At 43.6% G+C, this 27,754-nt stretch overlaps 1 protein-coding gene across 2 annotated transcripts in view; it reads left to right on the top strand.

The window, feature by feature from the left end:
• LOC141110720 (MOB kinase activator 2-like) overlaps nucleotides 1-27,754 on the top strand; it is an 89,402-nt gene that overhangs the window by 42,800 nt on the left and 18,848 nt on the right. Inside the window, exons 3-4 of one of the 2 annotated variants that reach the window (XM_073602259.1) lie at nucleotides 11,221-11,366; nucleotides 13,101-13,194. In XM_073602259.1, the coding sequence (XP_073458360.1) occupies nucleotides 11,221-11,366; nucleotides 13,101-13,194 (240 nt within the window). Of the gene's footprint in view, nucleotides 1-11,217; nucleotides 11,367-13,100; nucleotides 13,195-27,754 lie in introns of both variants that reach the window. The other variant, XM_073602258.1, reaches the window with a different exon arrangement.

Below are 27,754 nucleotides of genomic sequence, written 5' to 3'. Positions count from 1 at the left end.
TATCTGAAATATCCCTATGCAATATTTTAATATTTATTTTTATTTTATTTACCTCCTCCAGCCAGCAGAGGGGGATTATTTTAGATTATTTTAGATATAGTAGTTTTACTGCTGTATTATAAATACAGATCTTAAAGTGATTGTAAAGTCTCGCTTTAAAAAAAAAAATAAAAATAACAAACATGTTATACTTATGTAGCACATCGGTGGAGCTGCTGGTTTAAGCGGGCTTGTTACCTTCACTCTCCTTCCCTCTGTTTTACCGGCATCGGGTCTAGGGTTCCGTTGAGTTTACCTCTGGACGATACATGCACCAACACTTGAATACGTTTTCAATGCTTTATTAAACAGTTTACTAAGGAAGTAGCAGGAAAGAGGCAGAAGGGAAACTGCAGAAGAAACTCAAATATCTTCTTATAAGATTCTTGATAAATATCCTGGTAGAATTTGGATATTACAATAGGATGCGCTCCCCTCGTGGAACACACTCTTTGCTCGCCTGGATAGGCCTCTCTCACTTGCCCAGCAGCCAGTACGTAGCACGAACAAAAGTCTCTGCCACAGACTTATTTGGGATAAACCTGTACGATCCTCTGCCACAGGATGTATGGGTTTTCTGCAATGAACGTCAGTCACAGTGCTTGAACCTTTAAGCCAACCCGGCAACACTATGCTGTATAGTTACTTTTTAGGATACGTCCTCCAACCGAGTCACCAGGCCCCTCTCCAGACCAGAACGCTGCATGATCCTTCCATGACGGGTCCTCCCCTGGGATCTCCTCGGTTGTCCAGCTTCTTCCCTTCTGGATAGACAGCTCAGGACCATTCCTCGGCTGCTGTGGTAGGCCCCAGACAAGCTTCTGGGCCCACCCCTGCGCCGTATCGGTGTGGGCCTCTGGAACGGCAGACCACGAGATTGTTCTCTAACGCATACCTGTCGGCCAGGAGGGCCAGCAGGTGGCTGTAAAACGAACCCCACAACATGGCGTCTGTCCCATAAATACCCTCGCCCAGAACGCACCTCGGAGGACCACCTCCACCGAATTGTCTCTGGGACAGAAGAGCATCCATACGCTTTGACACGTTGCCTTTCCAACACTGGCCAGTGATAACAGCGGCACCCACCGGTCAGTATGGAAACACACACAGTTGGTTTTGCACAGAGCAGCCCAGATCCTCCTCTTCTCGGGTCCCTCTTCGCTGCTCCGTGCCCCCATAGACCAGCAGCTTGCTATGGGGGCACCTGAGCTGAGCTGCAGCCCTGTGTATCCATTCAGACACAGCTGCTGTTCGGCCCTGCATAGAATGCATTAAGATAAAAAAAACCTTTTGCCTTTACAACTCATTTAATTCCACACTATGGAATGAGTCAGTTGAATGGCTCAATATTGGGACATTTCCATCCTCCTCTCGTAGAGATTGTACCATCTAAATCTTCAGCCTACTCTCAAATTCGCATGAAAGCATCCTGCATTTTTTAAGGATTTTGTACAAATATTTAATATAATTAAATAAAACTGACCAAAAAACATTATGGTCATCCTTGTAGATTGTGAAGCTGTCATCCTGATAGTGTGTTCACTACCTTGTTAGTCACTTGCCCAGAATAACCATTAGTTAATCCTAAAAAGTCTAAACTCTTATCCTGAATCCCTCTTCCATGTCAGCAAGTTTTTAGGTGAAGAAGCCAGACGGAGACCACGCCAGCTCTAGAGCATGCACCCTAAAAACAAGTTACCAATAGTAGCTGCCATGTTATCCTCACAGCCTTTAAGTACAGAGAACTTTTGGGGAACTCAAGCACAAAATCTCTCTTCACTTGCGGTTACTAACTCATTAGTGGCTATGCAGCGGTTTTCAATGCTTCTGATGTATTATCTGGTATACTAATGGTCATAGTCAGGGTGGCTGAGATCTAAGAATCATCTTGGTGATGCTTTTCTTCTGCATTGTCTTTCAGCCACTTCCTTTCTGCATACACTTTAGTTGCACATCACTGCTTTGGACCGTCTTCCTAATAGTTATAATAACATAATTGGGGGACGGTTATCTCCCCAAGGCAACAAGTCAACACTGAAGAAATGGCTGCACTCCAGGATCCATCAAAATTCTTGTTTAACCACTTAAGCCCTGGACCATTTGGCTGGCCAAAGACCAGAGGACTTTTTACAATTTGGCATTGCTCTGCTTTAACTGGTAATTGTGCGGTCATGCAATGTTGTACCCAAACAAAATTGCGTCCTTTTTTTCCCCACAAATAGAGCTTTCTTTTGATGGCATTTGATTGCCCCTGCGATTATTATTTTTTGCAATATAAACGGAAAAAGACTGAAAATTTTGAAAAAAGATGATATTTTCTACTTTTTGTTATAAGAAAAATCCAATAAACTCAATTTTAGTCATAAAAAAGGGGGAAGAAAACTGCGCTTGGAAGAATCAAATAAGCAGCAGCTTATTGTGGGATATACACAAAACAAAATAAAAAACAGAGAAGCTGCGCTCAAAAAATTGTCCTAGAAAAGTGATTAATTCCAGTAATGATTTGGATGTAAATATCTCTAATGCATAAATTTAAATGAATCTGTGAAGAAAAATGTTTTTGTTTAAAACTTTGGGGTGAATGAATAACCCAAAAAAACAAGAACAAAAATTCTGTAATGTGCTAGTTAAAGTCCAAAATATTAAATGTCCCAATATTACAAATGATAACACTCAGTGACTTAACATAACGAAGTGTATGCCCAACTGATGAATGGCATGCTTACCAGAATGTAAGCCAATTAAACAGGTGGCCTAACCTAGCCCAGGCTTGGATGCGAACCAGTCACAGTAGGATATATCGATATTCCACTTGAACCGCGGGTATGCGTTGAATCCACGTTAAAAAGTCATCCCAAAAATATATATAAATAACATAGCGTAATACTGACACAAAAAATTATAGAAATAAAATAAAAGTGACGCTCACATTGTGAGACAAAGAAAAGTGCATAAAAAACACCCAGTGATGAAAAAATTGCAATCAACACCACACAGAGGGCCTCCTTACCAAATGGCAGATTATCAGTGCAAAATCTTAACTGATATGTGGAACATCAGCCAGTGAAGAAATCAATAAGAGCACCAACACCACACAGAGGGCCTGCTTACCAAATGGCAGGCTCAGAAAGCCTTCCATTTGTTTGTTTGTTTGTTTGTTTTTTTCAGTTTTATTCATACATTTAGGCCAAAATGTATTCAGCCACATGTCTTTGGTAAAAAAAATGTCAGTAAGCGTATATTTATTGGTTTACGCAAAAGTTATAGCGTCTACAAACTAGGGTACATTTTCTGGACTTTACGCAGCTTTTAGTTTATGACTGCCTATCTAATTTCTTGAGGTGCTAAAATAGTAGGGCAGTACAACCCCCCCCCCCCCCCCCCCAATGACCCCATTTTGGAAAGTAGACACCCTAAGGAAATTGCTAAGAGGCATGTTGAGCCCAGTGAATATTTTGTTTTTTTTGTCCCAAGTGATTGAATAATGACAAAAAAAAAATTTTTTTTTACAAAAAGTTGAAAAGTTGTCACTAAATGATATATTGCTCACAAATGCCATGGTTATATGTGGAATTGCACCCCAAAATAAATTTTACTGCTTCTCCTGAGTACGGGGTTACCACATGTGTGGGACTTTTTGGGAGCCTGGCTGCGTACAGGGCCCTGAAAACCAATCACCGCCTTCAGGATTTCTAAGGGTGTAAATTTTTGATTTCACTCCTCACTACCTATCACAGTTTTGAAGGCCATAAAATGCCAAAATGGCACAAACCCCCCCCCCCCCCAAATGACCCCATTTTGGAAAGTAGACACCCCAAGCTATTTGCTGAGAGGCATGGTGAGTATTTTGCAGCTCTCATTTGTTTTTGAAAATTAAGAAAGAAAAAAAATGTATTTTTTTTTCTTTTTTCAATTTTCAAAACTTTGTGACAAAAAGCAAGATCTGCAAAATACTCATCATACCTCTCAGCAAATAGCTTGGGGTGTCTACTTTCCAAAATGGGGTCATTTGGGGGTGGGGTTGTGCCATCTAGGCATTCCATGGCCTCCAAAACTGATGGGCAATGAGGAGTGAAATAAAAAATTTACACCCTTAGAAAGCCTGAAGGCGGTGCTTGGTTTTCGGGGTCCCGTACGCGGCTAGGCTCCCAAAAAGTCTCACACATGTGGTATCCCCGTACTTAGGAGAAGCAACAGAATTTATTTTGGGGTGTAATTTCACATATAGAAAAAACAAAAAGCCCAAAGGCTGAAGCTGTGCAAGAAATAAGAAATAAGAAATAGTGAATGAGTGTCAAAATAAATTGATAAAAGCTGCCGGCACCTAAAAGTCTAGTATCAAACTCCAAAAGTACATATAAAAACAAAAAATGCAGCGCTAGAAATAACATGTGAAAAAAAACTTTGAAATTAAATTGTGACTGGAGAAAACTAAGGCAGAGTCTCATAAGCATACCAGTATATAATCAGTGGTGAAAATTGATATGAAACATGATCTGGTGCAAATATAATAATAATGATGCAAAAACGTATATAAAAAACTTTACAAGTGAGAAATGTAAAGAGGAAAAGTCCCATCAAGTATCAGTCCATGAGAAAACAAGAAAAAACACCCATTCGTGGGGATGCAAGAAAACCAGGAATAAGAAAGGATAATCTTCTGTGTAGTTTCACACCCAATGTGAGTAATATAAACCGCTTACCAGATGGTGATGACTGCTATTACGGCAGTCTCGCCCAACCCAGGGAAATCTGTCTCCCCGAAACCCAAGGCACAATACCGGAACAGCAACTAGTGGCGGATAATTCTCGGGAATATGAAACGAAAAACTTCCATATCGTAATACGTACAAAATAAGTGATTTATTGAGGATAAAAAGAATCGCACTTACAATGTTGCAGTCAGTTAAGAGCAATGGGGTATAGCATAAGAGTAAGTTGCTGTGTCTCTGTCTGCTGAACTTCACTTCCTACGTTTGTTTGTTAGCCCATCCAAAAAACATAATGACGTCACCGTCGCAGGCTCCTGCCTACGTGTTTCGTCACGATAGGATGTCGTCTGGGGATTGGCCAGTTGACGTCATTACGTTTTTTTGGGGGGTTTTGAACTGTCATGGCATTTTATGCACAACATTTAGAAGCTTATGTCACACATCACCCACTCTTCTAACCACTAAAACACACTATATTGCCCAAATATTTGATGAAATAAAAAAGATGATCTTAGGCCGTGTGCATGGATACCAAGCACGACATGCTTTAAAATTGCGCACAAACGTGCAGCAGCGACAAACTACATATATTTTTAAAAGCCTTTAAACGCCTTTACAGGTTACCACTTTAGATTTACGGAGAAGGTCTACTGCTAAAATTACTGCCCTAGATCTGACCTTCGCAGTGATACCTCACATGCATGGTGCAATTGCTGTTTACGCTTACGTTCGCCTTTGCGCGAGAGCATGGGGGGACAGGGGTGCTTTTTTTTTTTAATTATTTATTTTGCTTTTTTATCTTATTTTTAAACTGTGTATGTGTGTGTGTATGTATGTATATATATATATATATATATATATATATATATATATATATATATATATATATATATATATATATATATATAATATTTTATTGTTATCTCAGGGAATGTAAATATCCCCTATGATAGCAATAGATAGTTACAGGTACTCTTTTAAAAAAAAAAAAAAAAAAAAAGAAATTGGGGTCTATTAGACCCTAGATCTCTCCTCTGCCCTCAAAGTATCTGACCACACTAAGATCGGTGTGATAAAATGCTTTCCCAATGGCGCTGTTTATATCCGGCGAAATCTAAGTCATGAAATGCTTGTAGCTTCCGGTTACTTAGGCTTAAGAGATGATTGGAGCCGTTCTGATCTCTGATCAGCTCTATGGTCAGCTGGCGGAACCACCGGCTACATTCTCAGGTTCCCTGTTGGGACAGGAGAGCCAGAGAAAACCATGAGAGACGGTGGGAGGGGGGGAACATTAACTCCCACTGTTTGTAAAAGCAGTCTAGAGGCTAATTAGCCGCTAGGATTGCTTTTACATGAAAGCTGACCGCTGGCTGAAAAGAATGATACCAAGATGATACCTAAACCCGCAGGCATCATATAACCACTCAAAGTCCAGCAACATACCAGTACGTTGCTGGTCCCTGTTGGGCATATATTGTAATCTTTCTTTTTTCATGCACCCTTTGGGGCTGAACGAAAAAAAGAGATTGATCGGTGGGTATGCCCACCATTAGAATACCTCCCTTCATCCATCCACTTCTAATGATGGGCATACATGCACCATTTTGTTTTTAACTGTGGTGGTGAAATCACCTACAGCTCTGGAGTCACAGCTTTATGTATCGTGGGAGCAAACGCTGTTGCTGTCAAGATAAATAAATCCGCGCTGCAGCTGAATGGCGTACCTGAAAACAAAAAAATGGTTAACAATAAAACACAAACAGTAAAGTATAAAAAAATTGCGTACCTGAAGAGCAAACATGATAAAACATAATAACAATAAAACCTTGCAGAATAGAATACAGTAAAAAAGAGCAGAACGAGAGAGAGAACAATAAAACTTTTTTTTTTTTTTTTTTTTTTTTTTGTGGTGTGTGTTTTTTTTTTTTTTTTTTTTAATTTATATATATATATATATATATATATATATATTTATATTTATTTATTTTTTACACTTATTATTTATAACTGTAATGACCTGTACACATGATCTGACATTGATCAGACATTCCGACAACAAAATCCATCAGATTTTTTCTGACGGATTTTGGGCCAAACTTGTCTTGCATACACACGGTCGCACAAAGTTGCCGGAAAACCTGATCGTTCTGAACGCGGTGACGTAAGACACGTACGTCGGGACTATAAATGGGGCAGTAGCCAATAGCTTCCATCTCTTAATTTATTCTGAGCATGCGTGGCACTTTCTGCGTCGGATTTGTGTACACACGATCAGAATTTAAACGATCGGATTTTGTTGTCGGAAAATTTTATATCCTGCTCTCAAACTTTGTGTGTCGGAAATTCTGACGGAAAAAGTCCGCTGGAGTCCACACACGATCGGAATTTCCGACAACACAATCCGATCGCACTTTTTCCATCGGAAAATCCGACCGTGTGTACAGGGCATAACTAACAGCTGGGTTCCAGGTTCGGGTCTCTCAAAATGCGATGGCATCTTGGGAGACCCTGTGAAAGTGTGTCCTAGTCTGTGCAGTGCTGTACCCTACGCTAAAACTCAACTAGTGTATGGTAGCGTAAAAAACATTAACCAATGCTAAGACCAGGATTGTCAGGACAGGAGGGACAATAGCGGGTGTCACGCCTATATGCGCGCTTGCTACAGACACAACATTTTCTTTGGGGGTTTGTTGGGTAGGGGTACTCGGGAGGACATACAGAAAATGACTCTCGTGCAGCCGGCTTACTGCATTTAGATTGGGAAGGTGAGGTAGAGCACCGTCTGGAAACAGAATGGCTCTGACGATCTCTTCCTGGAATTTAAGGAAGGGTCCAGTCCGTCCTGAAGCTCTGTATAGCACATGAGCTTTCAGCAAAGCCAATTGAAATGAGTATACAGACACTTTTTTTATACCAGTGTCTGGCCTTATGGGCAACTAGGTACGGTGCTAACAACTGGTCGTTGAGATCCACCCCCCCATATTTTGGTTATAGTCGTGGACACAGAGGGGGTTTCTCCACAACACCAGTCACCGTAGGAATTTGGACCGTCGTGTCTGCATGAAGGGAGGACAGAACGAAAACATTCTTATTATCCCTCCACTTCACAGCGTGCAAGTTATTACACTTGAAGCAGGCTCTCTCCCCCAGCCTAAGTTGGGAATTTACAAGCCTCTAGGGTAAGCCCCGGCGATTAGATCGCACGGTGCCACATGCGCCAATCTGATGATCAAACAAGTGACTAAAATTGGCACACTCGTGTAATAATTGTCCACATACAAATGGTACCCCTTTCCAAATAAGGGTGACACCAAGTCCCACACAATCTTGCCAGCACTCTCTATGTAATCTGGGCAGTTTGGCGGCTCTACGTGACTATCTTTTCCCTCGTAAACCATAAAACTATATGTATACCCTGTGGCCCTGTCACAGAGCTTCACAGAGCTTATACATCTTGATCCCGTATCTGGCATGCTTGTTGGGAAGATACTGTTTAAAAGACAAGCGGCCAGAAAACTTAATCAGGGACTCATCAACGCAGACAACTTGATGAGGAGTAAACAAGGCTGCAAAACGTTGGTTGAAGTGGTTTACGAGGGGCGGAATTTTGTAGAGCCGATCGTATCCAGGGTCTCCACGAGGACGACAAGAGTTAATTGTCGTTGAAGTGCATGAGCCGCAAGATCTGCTTGTACTGTGCCCTGGCCATGGAGGCAGAGAACACGGCATATGGTAAATTGGGTCAGTGGACCAATATGAGCGCAACATACTCATTTTAACTATGCCCATGTCGAGGGATAAGACCCAGAAAGGTCTTAAATTTGGAAACCGTAATTGGTTTCCAATCTCTGGCAAGGGAGGACTGGAGATTAGCGGCGATGAATTGACCAGCATACAAATTACTTTGGTCCACAATAGATCTATCTTCCGTGAAAAACAGTGAATAAGAATCAAGTGACATAAAATCAACTGTTTCCACCTAAATTCTGGATTGGCCAGTGAATGGGGGGAAGTAAGGGTGCTGCAGAAGTGGTGGGCTCCAAAATAGGATTGGCAAATTCTGCAGGAAGGACACTATGGGCATGACCGGCCTGTGTTTGTCTTCTTGGTATCAGCGGGACACTACTTGTGCTTGCCACCTCGCCAGCTTGAACTGCACTTATGGGAATCACCACGTTATAGTGCAGTGCTGGATGTACAACCAGGATGTACTAAGCCGCTGGTGCTTGCCAGTTCACCAGAAGGATGAGCGGCACTAGTACTTCTCTGCTCCATAAGAGAGCCCTGTGGTTCTTGTACCTCAACAGCAGAAGATGATCAGGGTCTGGTACGCCTGAACTTGGCAGGGACCACAAAGCCATCGTCAAAGCTATCTGTCATAGAGCCACTGTGGTCTACAGGATCGTATTCTGAGCCTGAATCTGATAGATGAGTGACTTCCTCTTCACTATCTGTCATGCTCAGAAACGTGTAGACCTCTTCAGTACTGTTAACAACAAAACCTGGGGAATGCCCAAGAAAAAAACTCCAAGCCTACTTACCACCAGCTCACAGACAACCAATTAACCTGTCTAACAGTACGCGTTAAAAACAGGGGTTCAGTCCGCAGGCATTTACAAACGCATGCGTAAGCCACAGAGCCACGTCACGGCACCCTGTAATCTGTGGTCCTAACACTAAAAATTTGGGTGTCCCCACAGTGGAGGCACATGCATTCTGATGGTTAAGTGAGGGCAGGTGGACTGAAGGGAGCCCACCCCTTCTTAAAGGTACAGGGCACACCAGACACCCAGCAAATAGCACAATGGCTGCAAAGGTGCTGGTGCCTTGCTGGACCAACACACACCCCAATGTGATTACAAAAACATTGCCACCACCCTCACTTATAGCTGGCTATCGCAGTAAGTCGCATTGGAAGGCCACAAACAGATAACAACAAAACCTGGGGAATGCCCAGGAAAAAACTCCAAGCCTACTTGCCACCAGCTCGCAGACAACCAATTAACCTAACAGTACGCGTTAAAAACAGGGGTTCAGTAGTATACGCTAGTATAGATCTGATCAGATATTGATCCGTTCAGACACTATACCACTAAGGGAGGTGTATGCTGCGTACATGGGTGTTAGCGGTACTGGCACTAATCTGACGCTGCCTGGGGCGACGCAGACCCTGACTGACACTAAGACTTAACTGATATCACCCACCGGGCGATCAGGGGGTTTAACCTTTGTTGGGTAATAAACGGTGAGTATAAAAAACAAACTAACCAGCATCACCCGTAACACTTATACAGTGATCACTGTTGAAAGGGTTAACTAGGGGGCAATCAGGGGATTAAAACCTTTATTAGGTAGTATATGGGGGTACCTGACGCTATAAAAAGCGGACGGTGAACCTAAATAACTAACAGGCTAACTAGCGTCACCCATGACACTTATACGGCGATCAGAAAAATTATCAATTAGTGGCACTGGCGACAGGGGGGTGAAAGGGTTAACTAGGGGGTGATCAAGGGGTTAAACCATTTATTAGGGGGGTTCCCTAGACCCAAAGGGGCCTACCACTAATTGCCCTAACACTTATAACAGTCACAAAATGACACCAATGCAGTGATCAGTAAAAAAATAAAAACTGCTATTGGTGTCACTGTGACAGGGGGTGCAGGGGGGTGATCGGGGGGTGATTTGTGTGCCTATGTGTACTGGTGTTAGTGTGCTGTTGATGCAAACTCACATTAATGTCTTCTCTCCTTGGGAGCCGGAACGAAAAGGCTTCATGAGGAGAGATGACAACACTTCCTCTGCTTCTGTTTACATTTCTGAAGCAGAGGAAGCTTCCCATTCGTCAGGAGCGATCGTGAGGGAGAGGCCATGAATCGGTGGCCACCCCCTCAGGACAGATTGCTCCTGCAACGATGCTGACCGCCTCGGGCACTGGGGGGGGGGGGGACAGACGCGATCGCGCCCACGGGAGGGGAGTAACGTACCCATATGTTACTCTGCCTGCCCTGCCATTCTGCCGCAGTATATCTGCGTGAGGCGGTCGGCAAGTGGTTAAGAGCTATGGGCGGAAGTGACGTTTTGACATGGCTTTCACCCTGCAATGGCATGGAGACAGGTGGGGGTCATCTTCCCCTCACTCATCTCCAAACCCGGCTCCGGTAAGCGGCGGAGGGTACCGGAGCTCCGCCGCAGAGACCACTATTATCAGAAGCCAGACCGCCAGCCAAAGAAGAGGATACCGGGGTTATGGCAGCTATCTGCTGCCATAACAACGATATTCCTCTTCAAAGTTAGGACGTATATCGGCGTGCAGCAGTCCGGAAGTGGTTAAAAAGTCACCTATAGATCTCTCCAGTGTCCAAATGGCCCTTTGTCACATAAAAAATATTTGATATGTTTTTGTTAAGATTATAGCAGCCATTTACCTGACCCTAGACTCAGTTACTCCTCTTTTCCATCTCAGCAGTAAAATGAAGAAGAAAGCCTCAGCAGAAACAGAGAAACTCTACTTGGAACCTCGATACACATCTGCCCGAATACTAGATGCTGATGTATTAATGCTGGTTGCATTACCTAAAGGACTCAACGTAGACGAATGGCTTGCCAGTAATGGTAAGTTAAAAAAAAATTTTCATCAGCTTGGGCTGCTTTTGTATCATTTCTTCTGAACTCATGATCATTTTAATGCTCTATCTATGAATACATCCAAGACCACAAGGCAAGTAGCCAAGTACACATTTGATTTTTTTTTTTTTTTATATGGGAATGAAAATTATTCCTGCCACAGAATTTGTAGTTCTGGCCAGCTAGTCCTGTGATCTGGTTCACTATTTCAGTAAAATTGGAGTGATGGAGGAGTAAAGAATATCAGTCCCAATCCTTGGCAATTCAGACTGAGCATATAATAAAATAAAAATAATAAATATATGTAAAAAAAATGCAGAAGCATAAGTTAACTTGGTGAAAACTTCATGTCAGGTCAGTAGATTCAGAGATAGAGGCAACTCCAGTTATGCTCATCTCAGTTTTTTTTTTTTTTTCTGTACAGTTAAGCTTGCCCAGCCATCCCTTGTCTTATAAGTCTCGCTGCTGCTGAGTAAGGCCATCCATTACAAGGGCCAACATAGATATTTAGAACAGTAAACAAACAAAGGGTGCACCGGCCTTGTGCATTATCCTTATATATCATTTATTAACAAAATCAGAGTACATTGTTATACTCACAAACCAATGTATGTATAAGCTCCTTAAAATAAATCCAGGAACCGAACATCAGAACTTCTGCATATCATCTTATCCCATCACAAGACGAAGCTATGCAGGTCTGGAAGGCTGAGGCGCTTCACGGGACATACCTGAGGAAAAGGGGTATGTCCCTCGAAATGTGTCAACATTTCAGACCCGCTTAGGTCCATCTTGTGCTGAGATGATATGCAGAAGTTCTAATGTTCTCTTCCTGGATATATTTTGATGAGCTTGTACTTACGTTGGTTTGTAGGTATAATATGTACTCTGATTTTATTATTAAATGGTATATAAGGATAATGCATTAGGCTGGTGCGCCCTTTACTTACTGTTCTAGCATATTCAGCCTACTACCAGTCTTTGGAGGGCAGCAAAGTGTGGTGCTTATATTTGGATCAAGAATGAAACAGTAGAAGCAATAGCATCTGAGTACCACACTTGAGCACAGGAGGTTGCTTCTTCTATAGATGTTTGGAACATCGGAAAAATGGGACCAAACTCAACTTTACAAGTCCGAAGAGTCAGGATATGCATATAATATGAGCTGTTTACACCTTGAAAACTGCCACTACAGCTTTTTTACAGCCATTTATCCCTGCACAGTTTTAAAACGGTACTCAGTACCATCTATCTTTCTGCAGCAACAGATTATGATACTATTATGATAACGTGTAACTCAAGGCTGTATATGGAAAACTGTAAACAGGCAGACTTCTGGGGGAAAAAAAATGTGCAATGTCTCTTCTGCACTAAAATACGCTTACCTGCTTCTTCAAAGTCTTCTGTAGTGTGTGTATATACACTGAGCTGCGCCCAGTTTACATTCCGGCATAGCATCTGTGTGCTGGGATAACTGCACTGCAGTGCATGCATGGGAGTGATGTCATCCTGCCCTGGCCAATCAAGGCAGCAGAAGAATGCCACCGGGAGAAGATCCTGGCAAGTCAATTACAACAGCTGCTGGTTACAATGATTATAGTCTTTGTTCCAGTGACTATGGGGGAAGAGAATAATCTGTGACTCTGGGCATAGGGATATGTATACATTTTTGTTGTAATGTATTTGAACTTTTTTTTATTTATTTATTTTTTATTTTTTAAGCATCTGCATTCTACAACCACGTCAGTCTCATGTATGGTTCCATCTCTGAATTCTGTACAGTATCATCCTGTCCCACAATGAAGGCTTGGGCCATGTAAGTTGTGTGTGTTTTTTTTTTTTTTTTTTATATATACATGAGAATTGCTTGAAGCAGAACTCCAGCCAAAAGTAAGATCAGATTTAATAGCCCATTATCAGCTTTTTCTGCAATAATAAACTTTGAATCCAGAGCGGACATCGCATAACCACCACCCAGTACTTCTTTTACACCACTAGATGTCCTCAACTTGATGTCCAGCATTCTTTAACACACTTCCTAAGCCCAGGTTGTCATGGATTCACCCAAGTCTGTGAACTGGACAGTGAAAGGAAAAGTAGCACAGTAATGCGCTTATTACTATGTCACCCTTTCTATTCTGAGCAACATACTTCTTGTCAGCATGTGCCCTGATTAACTTATTTTGCTGTTTCTTCCTCTCATGCTGGAGCCCTGCTGTACAGGAACTGCAAGAGCTTGTCACATTCAGATACTTGCACTGTTTGCATAAAAAAAAGTTTAAAGGTTTACAGAGTTATATTATTGTGTATGTGTGTCATATATCTGCCTACAGTTCAGCTTTAATAATGATAGTCTTACTGATGTTTATTTAAGCAGACCTAACATTGGATTCTCAGCACCTGCTTATCACAGGGTGTTGAAGCTGATTCCTGCCTTCCAAATGCATCTAGAGATATATTGATGCCATTGGGATAATCTGTCCAGACTACTTTCCTACCACCACAAGAAACAATCTTTCATAAAATTACACCCCGGTAATTTTTTTTACTCTGCACTGGAATGTGTGCATAATCCGGCAGACAGGAATTGGAATGCTGTCAGTAACATAGGTGTTGCTAGGATTCTGAAAGGACTAGAGCACTCTTGGGTGCCCTTAGAGCGATGTTGGCGAATTGTGCATGTTGTCACATCAGATTCAGCAGTGGGTATAGCTTGAAGGGGCATAGTAAAATAGAACAAGTGCTTACTCACTGTGTGTGTGCGCTAAACACAGTAAACACTTGGTCAGAGGTATGTAATGTACAGCACAGCTTACATAAACCACCAGTTAAACTATATGATATACAGTAGTCAGTATGTAATATACAGCATATACTCCTGGCCACTGCACTCTTTGGAGTTATCCATGATATGCACTGTGCAAAGTGGTCAGTGTAGCAATCCCTTACATTGGTGGTCAGTGGTGAAGTGCAGTGCCCCCTAACATTGGTGACCAGTGGTAAAGTCTAATGCCCTCTTAAAGCGGACCTTCAGTCATATTTTTTTTTTTAAAACTTGACATCATGCACCTCCTCCCTCCTCCCCCTCTATAAAACAAGGATGGTGTCTGATAAAATATCCTTCTGTTTTTAATCAAAATTACTGCATTGTTATTGCCTTTTATTATCAGATCAGTGTCACTACACCAGGGTAGTCAGGTGCAGAGTTTTATAAAATCTTGTTGCCTTGCATTTGGAAGGCAGGAATTTGCCATCTGGATCTCAAATTTTCCGACAACAAAATCCGTTGTCATAAATTCCAATCGTATGTACACAATTCCGACGCACAAAGTTCCACGCATGCTCGGCATCAAGCAGAAGCGCCGCACTGGCTATTGAACTTCATTTTTCTTGGCTCATCGTACGCGTTGTACGTCACCGCGTTCTTGACGTTCGGAATTTCAAACAAGATTTGTGTGACCGTGTGTATGCAACACAATTTTGAGCCAACATGCATCAGAAAAAATCCATGGATTTTGTTGTCAGAATGTCAGATCGTGTGTACGAGGCATTAGAGTGAAACATGGACACAGTCTGCAACAAAACTCTAATTGTCCTGATCACCAGTGTCCCTGGCTATTAAAGTAAACAGAAATAAAGGGGAAAGTCTTCCAATAGGGACACATCTCACCGTGACAACTGTCTAAGAGGAGATATCTCTCACATTAGAAAGAAATCCTCTCACTTCCTGTTGAGTCTGCAGGTCAGGATGTAAAGCGAGAGCTTCATGAGAAACAGATGGCAAACAAACTAACAATTCTTTAACTCTCCCTACTTAAAAAATAAAAATAAAAGTTTTGGCTTTACATATGCTTTAATACTATTCACATGCCAGGTAGATACAGTAGCCATTGCCCTCCACCTACAGCACTTAAACCGTTTTGAATGTCAATGCTTTTAGGTGCATTGTAAATAAATGTAGCTTGAGAATCACATGGTTTTTACTGGTTTTCTGACTATGACCCTGTGGAATGTGGTTGATTTGCATATATTATCCCTTTTGGGTATTTAAATTATTAAATATTGTGTTTACACCTGTATGGTCACATGTGTTCCGCTTGAGTCTGTAAAAATTCCCGTCTGTTCTGATTCTGACATAGTGACCTCCAAGACTGGTCAATCATTAACATGCTGTTATGTTGAAGTGATTGTTGTGCACCAGTAAGTTAATGTAATACTGTGAAAGGTAAACAAGGAACATTGACCGTGTAGTTACAAAGAATCCTATTTCTCTGTAGCTAATTCAGATATCTTTAAAAATTAAGCCACGTACAAACTGATATTCGGTTTTTCTGCAGATGCCACAAAATTGGAACACGCACACCGCTTTTATTGTTTTAAGGACACTGGTTTATGAGGTCTTTCTATCTGCATTACCAGTTCAACCAGCCTGTTGCAGCCATTATGAAGGGGGGTCTACATGTTGACTTTTCATTATGTTAAAGTGGAAGTCTGATAAAAACCAGCAAAGCTTAAACCTGCTCCCACACTTTTTATTAGCCCTATACTAACTACCCTGTAAAGGAAAGATGCTTATACCTACCTAAGGGCACTCCAGTCTGGTCACATTGGCCTCAAGGGGGAGGCAGGACAGCGGATAACGGATGCCCCATAGTAAGTCAATGGGTGAGGTCACTGCCCAGGCTTTGTAGCAGTTGAGCTTTATCCTTAAGCTGGCCGCTGGGCAGATACGTGACTGGACCGGAATGCCCCTAGATTAGGTAAGTATACACATCTTTGCTAGTTCGTATAGAGCTTAGAATGGGGATGGCAGCAGGTTTAAGCTTAGTTGGGTTTTTATCGGACTTCCACTTTAAATTTAAAGTGAATGTATAGTGTTTTGCACATATTGGTTTGGTCTTTATTATGGTCATGGTTTCATGGTCACTAGCCATGAATAAGTTAAAACATAATTATGCATCAATTGTGATCATACAAAGTTTAACACTACCATACAAAAAAGTGGTTTTCCTTCATTCAAACCACATACACAGTCATCCACAACTCTTTCTCCAGCTACATTGCCAACTTAGTCTTAAAAATATCACTCAAACTGTCCTTGCCACTCCTGCTCTCAAGCCCCCTTGTCACCGCCTGTAATTGTCACCTCTAGGACTTCTCCAGAGCTACCCCCCCCCCATATTTTTGGATCTCTACCTCAATTTGTCTGGCTTCCTCCTACTCTGTCTGCCTTTAGACAGTCCATGAAAAAAAAAAAATTCTTTAAGGAAGCTTTTCCCGCTCCCTCCTAAAAACTGTAATTTTAATGCTTCCATCAAATTTATTAATTTTTTGTATCGCTTGGCCCTTCCTCAAGATTGTAAGCTCTTATGAGCTGGGCCCTCCTGTCTTGTATTGGTATTGTAATGGTGCAGTCTCCCTTTATTCTGTAAAGCGCTGCACAGACTGATGGCTCAGAAAAACTTGACTAGTATTTAGGATGGGCTAACGGTAGCGCACTTTTGGCCACAGCTTTCGCCAAAATTTCCAGCAGACAAAAAGGCTGTAACCTGCATGGACTAAGGTGTGAAGGCTCAAATGCAATTTTGATTCATATTTACTTATCAAAATCCCAGGTTTTGCATAACTCCCATGCCTCGCAGCACACAGTTTTTTAATAAGCACTGCAAGGTCTTAGTTGCTCATAGAGATTTGGGATCAATCTTGGGAACAGAACATGGGATATCTCTTGGGATACGAGAGAATATTTAATAATTTAGGTCTTTTTGCATGGATATGAATATCATTGTCATATTAGGTGTCTAAGCATCCATAACTAAGTGCCAAGATCACTAATTATAATTACAGATTTTTAATTTATAACCCTGCTTGGTTATACTATGAGGGTATAAAGCTTTGACCAAATCAATACTTGCCTGTGGAAATTAGTTTAAGATGGCTTAAAGTGGTAGTAAACCCGCTGACTTTATGCCTTTTCCCTTACAGGTGTAGGGAAAAAAATGAGCTAGTATGCACCGCATACTAGCTCATTATGAGATACTTACCTTAGAACGAGGCGCCGGCATCTCACCCGGTCCACGCCGAGGGAGCTGACATTTCCGCTTGGCGTGTCTTACGGGTATCGCGGCTCCGGCGCTGTGAGTGGCTGGAGCCGCAATGTCGTCACTCCCGCGCATGCGCGCGGGAGACTTCTTTCCGGCAGGGCTGCAGGGCTTTCAGCCGAGAATCCCCTGTGCGCATGCGCCACTGCAGTCAGCGGCTCATTGCGAGGGGAATATCTCCTAAACCTTACAGGTTTAGGAGATATTTTTTATAGCTACAGGTAAGCCTTATTATAGGCCTACCTGTAGGTAAAAGTTTAAAGAATAAGTATACAACCGCTTTTAAGCCTAGTACACATGGGCTGAATGTTGGGCAGATCAGCTGGTTCAATAGAAACCGGTCGATATTTGGCCCGTGTTTACTGTAGCTGGTCCAACAGACCAGCCATTCGTCTGTCAAAGGGGCATGACCTAAAAAGGTCTGCCAACCGGCTCCCAATCAGCCTGACCAGAGTGTTCTGGCGGGGGGACCTTCCCCCCTGTCAGAACACAATAGCTCAGCAGGGGAGATTGCTGTACTATCACTGGATTGTTAGTACAGAGGCTCCAACCTGAGCTGTCAGGTTTTTGTTTTTTTTGTTTGTTTTTTTTTTTCCCAACGTTTAGTGTGTACAAGGCTTTGGTCTGAAGTTTTAATCAGGCAAATAAGTTTTAAAGCAATTTTTTTGTTTGTCGTGCTCTTTTAGAGTGCTTTGAGAATCCTTTGCAGCAGACATGAGGCACTTCTACAGCAACAGGAGTAAAGCCTGTTCGAATCTCGACTGGTTCAGCAGGAACTTGGGTACAGCCAGCTTGTCATATTTTTTGACATATGGCTACTGCCACCGGCTATAGCCGTTATCCGTAACCATTGTAATCTGCCAGCCAGAAATGCCGCCTTTTTTTTTTTTTTTAAATAACAAACAGGTTATCCATGAAAGTGCTTTTATTACCAAATGGCTACTCGCCCGCTGCTGTGTCTCAGCCAATCAGGAGGGAGAGTCCCAGATGGCCCAGGTACTCTTGGACAGAGATGGGGCTCAGGTAAGTGTTAGGGGGGCTGGGGAGGCTGGTACACACAGAATGCTTTTTATCTTAATGCATAGAATGCATTAAGATAAAAAAACCTTCTGCCTTTACATCTCTAAGTTCCCGTGATTCCCTGACAGACAACGGATGGCGTTTTCTGTAGTTATGCCTTCTTCCAAAGCTTGTGTTTTTGGAGAAAACGCAGTGCTTGGATTCTGATCAGGTGATTCTGATCAGGTGATAAGTTAAGTTAAATACAAGGCCAGGACTGTGCAGCCTATTTGTTAGGACAGTCACATTCTTCCTCTTCGTGGCACACAGCTCTGTTTATATAGAAAAAAGAAAACTATAACATGTTTGCTCAATTTACAGTGCCTTGCAAAACTATTCACCCCCTTGGATTTTTACCTATTTTTGTTACATTACAGCCTTTAGTTCAATGTTTTTTGTTTAATCTGAATACTCTGTGATGGATCATAACACGATAGTCTAAGTTGGTGAAGTAAAATTAGAAAAATCTATACATAAAACTATTTTTCAGAAATAAAAAAACTGATATTTGGCATGTGCGTATGTATTCACCCCCTTTGTTATGAAGCCCATAAAAAGCTCTGGTGCAACCAGTTACCTTCAGAAGTCACATAATTAGTGAAATGATGTCCACCTGTGTGCAATCTAAGTGTCACATCATCTGTCATTACATATATACACCTTTTTGAAAGGCCCCAGAGGCAAGAGGCACCACTAACCACTAATACTGCCATGAAGACCAAGGAACTCTTCAAACAAGTAAGGAACAATGTTTTTAAGAAGTACAAGTCTGGGTTAGGTTATAAAAAAAAATATCCAAATCTTTGATCTCTAGGAGCACCATCAAATCTATCATAACCAAATGGAAAGAACATGGCACAACAGCAAACCTGTCAAGAGACGGCCGCACACCAAAACTCACAGACCGGGCAAGGAGGGCATTAATCAGAGAGGCAGCACAGAGACCTAAGGTAACCCTGGAGGAGCTGCAAAGTTCCACAGCAGAGACTGGAGTATCTGTACATAGGACGACAATAAGCCGCACGCTCCATAGATTTGGGCTTTATGGCAGAGTGGCCAGAAGAAAGCCATTACTTTCATCAATAAACAAAATGGCAGGTATTGAGTTTGCAAAAAGGCATGTGGGAGACTCCCAAAATGTATGGAGGAAAATGCTCTGGTCTGATGAGACTAAAATTGAACTTTTTGGCCATCAAAGAAAACGCTATGTCTGGCACAAACCCAACACATCACATCACCCAAAAAACACCATCCCCACAGTGAAACATGGTGGTGGCAGCATCATGCTGTGGGGATGTTTTTCAGCAGTCGGGACTGGGAAACTGGTCATAGTTGAGGAAAAGATGAATGGTGCTAAATACAGGGATATTCTTGAATAAAACCTGTACCACTCTGTGTGTGATTTGAGGCTAGTGTCAGAAACCATGAAATCAGGCCGATTTCACACATGTTCAATAATAAAAGTAAAAAGCACAAACGTGGTCAAAACATAACCAAAGTTCAGTAACCGGAATGGATAGTCAGCCAAGCCAGAAGTGAGGGATCAATGTGGTGGAACAGCAAGCAGGATCTGGAGCTAGAAGGGATGACGGCAAAGCAAGTCTGGAACAGGATCGCAGGAGAATGTTTCTGTGATGTTGACCAAGGCGAAGACAGAGATCCACTGGGCTGAACAGCTTAAGTAGGCAGGAGTGACGAGCAGGATATCTTCAACAGCTGATTACCTCTGGAGAGATAGGAGCTGGCAATTAGCCGACAGCTGAGCGGCCAGCTCTAAGAAGGAAGCCCTGATAGCTAGGACAGAGGTTCACCTTCCAGCAGGACAATGACCCCAAACATACTGCTAATGCAACGCTAGAGTGGTTTAAGGGGAAACATGTAAATGTGTTGAAATGGCCTAGTCAATGCCCAGACCCCAATCCAATAGAAAATCTGTGGTTATACTTAGATTGCTGTTCACAAACGCAAACCATCCAACTTGAAGGGGCTGGAGCAGTTTTGCAAGGAGGAATGGGCAAAAATCCCAGTGGTAAGATGTGGCAAGCTCATAGAGACTTATCCAAAGCGACTTGGAGCTGTGATAGCCGTAAAAGATGGCTCTACAAAGTATTGACTTAAGGGGGGTGAATAGTTATGCACATTGACTTTTTCTGTTCTTTTGTCCTATTGGTTTGCTTCACAATACAAAGAAACATCTTCAAAGTTGTGGGCATGTTCTGTAAATTAAATGATGCAAATCCTCAAACAATCCATGTTAATTCCAGGTTGTGAGGCAACAAAACACAAAAAATGCCAAGGGGGTGATTACTTTTGCAAGGCACTGTAATAGCGTTCGCCGTAGATTGCAACATTGTTTATGGGACCAATATAGGCCTTATAGAGAGGCTGCAAAGCATGAAAACGTTTAACACATTCCCATTTTTAAACTACATTTCAATTGCATTTTAAAATGGTCAAGGTTGGTTGGCACATTGCAAGAAAAAATAAAAATGGTTGTGCAGGTGTGTTATGTAAATCTTCAGCTAAAGATTTTAAAAGTTCTAAGACCTCCAGGATCAATACTATTTATGTATCTTCAGACTTTATCCCACCCTTTGTCATTGCTAAAGATGGGTACATAGTTGCCAACATTGTAAAAAAAATTTATAGGGACACTGTTTTTGTCTGTAGGCGGAGTCTTATAATTATCAGGTGAGGCATTCGCTTGTAGGTGTGACATAGTGGAGAAAGAGAAAAATTTGGCACGGCGATGTGGGCCGTTGTTTAAACTAAATATTGGGCGTGGCTCAAATGGGAGAGAAGGGGAGAGGGGGACCACACCAGCAATATGTGTATTCCAGAAAGTTTAACAATCCGCAGATAAAGATACTCCCAAACACTTGGTGTTGGCGCTTCAATCACCACGGCACCATGGTTGATATGGTGTCAGGATGATTAAAGCGCATTATTACATTGTAATATAAAATGAAATAGTTCAACTCGCCATAAAGCAGAATCGGTGGGAGTACTGAGCGTGTCATTTGCCACCGTGACCTGCCATCAGGTGCCCTCAGCAGAGTCCCTCCTGCCATCAGGTGCCCCCAGCAGAGTCCCTTGGCTCTGCCTCTCGTCGGATAATGCAAGATTTGACCTCTGCCGCCATTACAGAAGACCAGCTCTCGTGAAGGCCAAGCCCAACTTGCCAAGGGGAAGAAACGAGGTGGAGTCCGGGTGGCTGCAGAAAGAAATGGAGCTTCCGCCAACCCCGTCCCACAGCCTTTCCCACAACAGGTCACAGACTGGAAGCAGGCGGGGTGGGGGGTTGGCGGCAGCTCCATTTCTATTGGCAGCCACAAGGGCTCTGCCTCTTGTTTCTTCCCCTCGGAAAGTGACCGGTCTCCATGAGAGCTGGTCTTCTGTAAAACGTCAGCGGAGATCATCACCAGTGCCGGCCCCGGACCTCTATCGGCGGCTCTGGCGATTCTCCAGGAGTTGGGACAAATGCCAATTTCACGTGATTTTTTTTTTTTTCCTGGGACAACGTTAAAACTGGACAAGGGTCTAAATCCCATGAATGTCCTGGCAAAATCAGGACTGTGGGCATGTATGATAGGTATGATGTAACTTTTCCAACTGCCAATTTTGGCTGGCATTTACTGTAATTCCTTTTTGCTGTGTAGTGGACTTTTTTTTTTTTTTTTTTTTACCTGAATTTTTGTGAAGAGCCATGAATCTTGGTCTCTGCATTAGCCTGTTCGTAATGACTCTTCCTAAAATTAAAGTATTGGGAGTCACACACATGATTTTTCTTTGCTACATAAGCCTGCCCTGTTTAGAAGACTTCCAATCTGGCCTATATTTCAGCAGGGAGGAACTGGCAATAATTGTGTGTGTGTGTGTGTTAGATCGATCTATCTATCTCACAACTCACAAAGGTGAGTACACTCCTCACATTTTTGTAAATATTTTATTATATCTTTTCATGTGACAACACTAAAGAAATTACACTTTGCTACAATGTAAAGTAGTGAGTGTACACAGAGGTGTAACTAGAACTTTCAGGTGCAAGAAACCGTGAGGGGCCCTCCTGACCCCCGGGGCGACCTAGCCCCATGCTTCAGGGGGTCCATGTGTCACCCCTGTACGCCTGGATAGGAAGAGCAGCGGGGGGCGGCATATAGAGGACCTGATCCCCTCCATTTTCTTCCTGCAGCCATGACTTCAGGAGGAAAATGGAGGGTATTGGTTCCTCTATATGCTGCCCGTCCTATCCAGGTGTACAGGGGTGAGACATGGGGCTGGGATGAGTGGCAGCGAGCGGTGGTTGGCAGTGATGGGGGAATGGGATGGGATCAGTGGCGGCAGTGGTGGTGGGTCGGATGGGATGAGTGGCAGCAGTGGTGGGGGATAGGATCAGTGGTGGCTGTAAGGGGGGGGTTAGATCACTGGCAGTGGTGGCGGTGAGGGGGGTGGGATCAGTGGCGGGGGTGGTGGGATCGGTGGTGGTGGTGGGGGATGGGATCGGTGGTGGATCAGTGGCGGTGATGGTGGTGAAGGGGGGTGGGAGCAGTGGTGGTGCCATCCTCCCCCACCACCAGCTCTGCCTCTTACTGATCCCATCCCCCCACCACCACAGATCCTATCCCATGGGGGGATAGGGATAAGATCTGTGGTGGTGAGGGGGGGTCAGTAAGAGGCAGAGGTTGGGAACAGTTGCACTGACTATTTTGTCACTTACTTTGTCAGTTGATTCCTTCCCCTTCATCATTACTCCCGTGCCTCCAGGGCTGCTCCTGTGTCATGGGATCTCCTGCAGAGCTCCTCCCCCTTCACTGCATTGGTGTCAGCTGGTCATCTGACTTTCCCTTCCAGCGACTGCCTCCTTACATGGTTTCCCTTTCCAGAGATAGCAGTCTTTCCTCAGCGACTAGTGGGTGAACAAAAGCCCCCCTCCCCACCCCCAACCCCCCCCCCCACACCCACCCCCACCCCCACCCCCCGCGTGCGCGGAACGAAGAGACTGCCCCTGTCAGTGGAGAAGGGGTGGACGGGCAACCCTTACAGTGGAAAACGTACGGGCGGGCCCCCAGAAAGCAGAGAACGTGCGGGAGGGCCCCCGGACAACGGAGCACATGCGGGCGGGCCACTGACAACGGAGAATGTGCGGGCGGGCCCCTAACAGGGGAGAATGTGCGGGTGGACCCCCCCCAACAGCGATGGAACTCCAGGGCCCAGCTGCAAGTGCGACTGTTGCGACCCTGGTAGTTCCGCCACTGAGTGTACAGCTTGTATAACAGTGTAAATTTGCTGTCCTCTCCAAAATAACTCAACACAGCCAATAATGTCTACCACTGGCAACAAAAGGGAGTACACCCCTAAGTGAAAATGTCCAAATTGGGCCCAAAGTGTCAATATTTTGTGTGGCCACCATTATTTTCCAGCACTGCCTTAACCCTCTTGGGCATGGAATTCACCAGAGCTTCACAGGTTGCCACTGGAGTCGTCTTCCACTCCTCCAGACAACATCACAGAGCTGGTGGATGTTAGAGACCTTGCGCTCCTCCATCTTCCATTTTGAGGATGCCCCACAGATGCTCAATAGGGTTTAGGTCTGGAGAAATGCTTGGCCAGTCCATCAGTTTTACCCTCAGCTTCTTTAGCCATTCAGTGGTCATCTTGGAGGTGTGTTTGGGGTCGTTATGTTGGAATACTGCCCTGCGGCCCAGTCTCCAAAGGTATGTCACACTACATGTTGGCATTAATGGTTCCCTCAATAAACTGTAGCTCCCCAGTGCTGGCAGCACTCATGCAGCCCCAGAAAATGACACTCCCACCACCATGCTTGACTGAAGGCAAGACACACTTGTCTTTGTACTCCTCACCTAGTTTCCACACCACACGCTTGACTTCATCTGAATCAAATGAGTTTATCTTGGTCTCCTCAGACCACAGGACATGGTTCCAGTAATCCATGTCCTTAGTCTGCTTGTCTTCAGCAAACTGTGTGCGGTGTATGGTCTGAGCACTGACAGGCTGACCCCCCCACCCCTCCCTTCAACATCTCCAGCAATGCTGGCAGCACTCATACATCTATTTGCCAAAGGCAACCTCTGGATATGACGCTGAGCATGTGCACTCAACGTCTTTGGTTGACCACGGCAAGGCCTGTTCTGAGTGGAACCTGTCCTGTTAAACTGCTGTATGGTCTTGGCTCATATGCTGCAGCTCAGTTTCAGAGTCTTGGCAATCTTCTTATAGCCTAGGCCATCTTTTTATATAGAGCAACAATTCTTTTTTTTTTTTTGCTCCTCAGAGCTCTTTGCCATGAGATGCCATGTTGAACTTCCAATGACCAGTATGAGGGAGTGCGAGCGATAACACCACATCTAACACACCTGCTCCCCATTCACACCTCAGACCTTGTAACGGTAACGAGTCATATGACACCGGGAGAGAAAATGGCTAATTGGGCCCAATTTTGGCATTTTCACTTAGGGGTGTACGCCCTTTTAATGCCAGCGGTTTAGACATTAATGGCTGTGTTGAGTTATTTTGAGGGGACAGCAAATTTACACTGTTATACAAGCTGTACACTCACTACTTTACATTGTAGCAAAGTGTCATTTCTTAAGTGTTGTCACATGAAAAGATGATATAATAAAATATTTACAAAAAATGTGAGGATGTACTCACTTTTGTGAGGCTGTGTGTGTGTGGGGGGGGGGGGTGGGTGGGTGGGTATGTATGTATGGGCCACAATTGCATGCTGCCATTTGATGACATGATCACGCTGCTCTTTTTACTGTGTTAGTTTGGGGCCTGAAACAAGGTTGTACACGGCTGTCTTACGTAAATATGGCTATACTGAGGAACTATACTGGTGGAAACAATCAATCGAATTTACCTCTATGATAGTGAGAACATGAAAGTGAAAACATTGTTCCTCCCGAGCAACAAGGAGTAAACACACACACACCTCAAAAAAGTAAGGGAACGGTTTTTAATCAGAGTATAGCATCAAGTCAATTAATCGCCTAAGGACCGCCCCACGTACATATACTGCGGCAGGACGTATACATCCATCTTTTTATTTACGGAGTGTGTGTGTATATGTGTGTGTGTGTGTGTGTGTGTGTGTGTGTGTGTATATATTATATATATATATATATATATATATATGTATGTATGTATGTATGTATGTATGTATGTATGTATGTATGTATGTATATTTGCACGAACCTGGGAATACTGGATTGTCATGAACCTTGGAATACTGAAGTATTTCTCCTTATTACACAGTGGGGGGTCTTCTGCCCTGTCTTAAGGCTAACCCCCTCCAGACGGCTCTGTGGTCTTGAAGATATGCATTGTTCTGTGTTTGACCATTTGTTTATGTACTTTACCCCCTGGGGCTTCTCTGTGTCATTACACATATCAGTCCTCCTATTCACACTATTGGACCAATCCCTGCTGACCCTTTTTCAAGTCCTCATTTGCATGGCCAAGAGGACCTAATTGAGGACTAGAGGGTACTTTACAATTGACCAATAGGAAAGTGGTTTTTGGGGGGCGGGGTGTTCAAACTGTTGTGTATAAAAGTGTGTTGTGTGCATCCAATAAAGGTGAGATCCCTGTTTGAACTTACATACAGCCTGCCTGGTGTTTGTTCTGAGCTATCACAACTGGATTCGATCGGCACATGGCTGTAGTTCAAATCCCGGAGCATCGGCTGAACGAACCATCAGATGTACGAACCATCAGATGTTGCGATCTGAAATCTGAATTTATAGCCCAAGAGGAGTGTCGGGAGAGTGGAACCGAACGAGCTGGGGCTCGTATGTATATGTATATGTGTATATATGTGTATATATGTGTGTATATATATATATATATATATATATATATATATATATATATATATATAGAGAGAGACGCGTGTACACACCCACACATTGTGATAAGAATATATAGGCTGTTGGTGACCTGTTGCACAGTCTAAAAGTGTTTTCTTCCTGCTTATTAAACACTGGGCTTGGCTTGCTGTTAAAAGTCATGGTAGCAGGAAGTCCTGTAAAAAGGGACAGGCCCACTTATGGAATTTATTCTATTGATAGGAAAACAAAACTCAGGCGCCATGATGATTTGTGAGGTGAAATGTCAAGGATGTTGTTACATAGTAAGTCAGGCTGGAAAAAGACACGGAAGTTAATCTAGCTCAACCAACAGAAAAAATAAATAGAAAGCCTCCATATACCCACAGCTGATAGAGGAAGACAAAAAACTCCTATACCACATGTTCCAATTTGCTCCAGTGGGAGGGATCCACCAAAGGCAGTCGGGGGGGCCTACAAAACTGACAGTAAATGCATTTTACTTATCTGACTAGTAATTTTTGTGCCAGAACACTGAACAAACACTAGGTGTTTTAAAGGGGGTTCTTTGTTCTTTTTCTCTAGCATTGTTATGAGGAGATTGCTATGCCTCCCTTTTTCTATGGGGTCCACTCTGCACATTGATGAGGATAGACAATTCTGAAGTTGGTCAATAGTTGAGTTGGCAATTGGTACACAGGGCCGCCATCAGGGGGGTACGGCCGTCACAAGGGTAAGGGGCCCCGGCGCCCAAGGGGACCGCCCGGGCCAGAAGAAGGCAGGACGGGTTGGAGGGGAGCCGTGCTGTGCATTACAGAAACGATTCCACAGCTTCTGCTGTTCTCGTGTCACTGAGCTCAGACATCGAGCTCTTTACTTCCACCTCTGGCTACTATGTGTATGTGCATTCTTCGTGTGATCTGTACTATGCTTCTCAGCAACATGTCAGCTTTGTGAAACTGAGCTGGGACCAGGTAGGAAGATCTTTACAAGGGGGGCTGTGAGGGAAAGGGAGGGGGGCTATTTGTGTACAGGGAAGGGCAAGAGCCTTGTGTGTTTACAGGTTTGTGTATGCAGTGGTGTATTTTGCTTTTGTGCTGCCCTAGGCAAGACTAAAATGGAACACCCCCCCTCCATCTAAAATTGTCCCACCCTTCCTTCTCAAGTGGCTGCGCGGGGCCCCTGGTGGCTGTTTTGGGTTGTCCCTGGTGGTTGTGCAGGGTCTCTGGTAGCTGTTTTGGGTTGTCCCTGGTGGCTGCGTGGGGTTTGGGTTGGAGAAGTTAGCACATAGGTGACTGGAGGGGGGGTAGGGGCACCCCACACACACACAGGTAGGTAACATACTCTGCATGGGGCAGGCACAGAT

This window comes from Aquarana catesbeiana, linkage group LG10, assembly GCF_042186555.1.
Source record: "Aquarana catesbeiana isolate 2022-GZ linkage group LG10, ASM4218655v1, whole genome shotgun sequence".
Taxonomy (NCBI): Eukaryota; Metazoa; Chordata; class Amphibia; order Anura; family Ranidae; genus Aquarana; species Aquarana catesbeiana.
The sequence above is the reverse complement of the archived record's forward strand: the minus strand, read 5'-3'. Positions and strand labels throughout refer to the sequence as shown.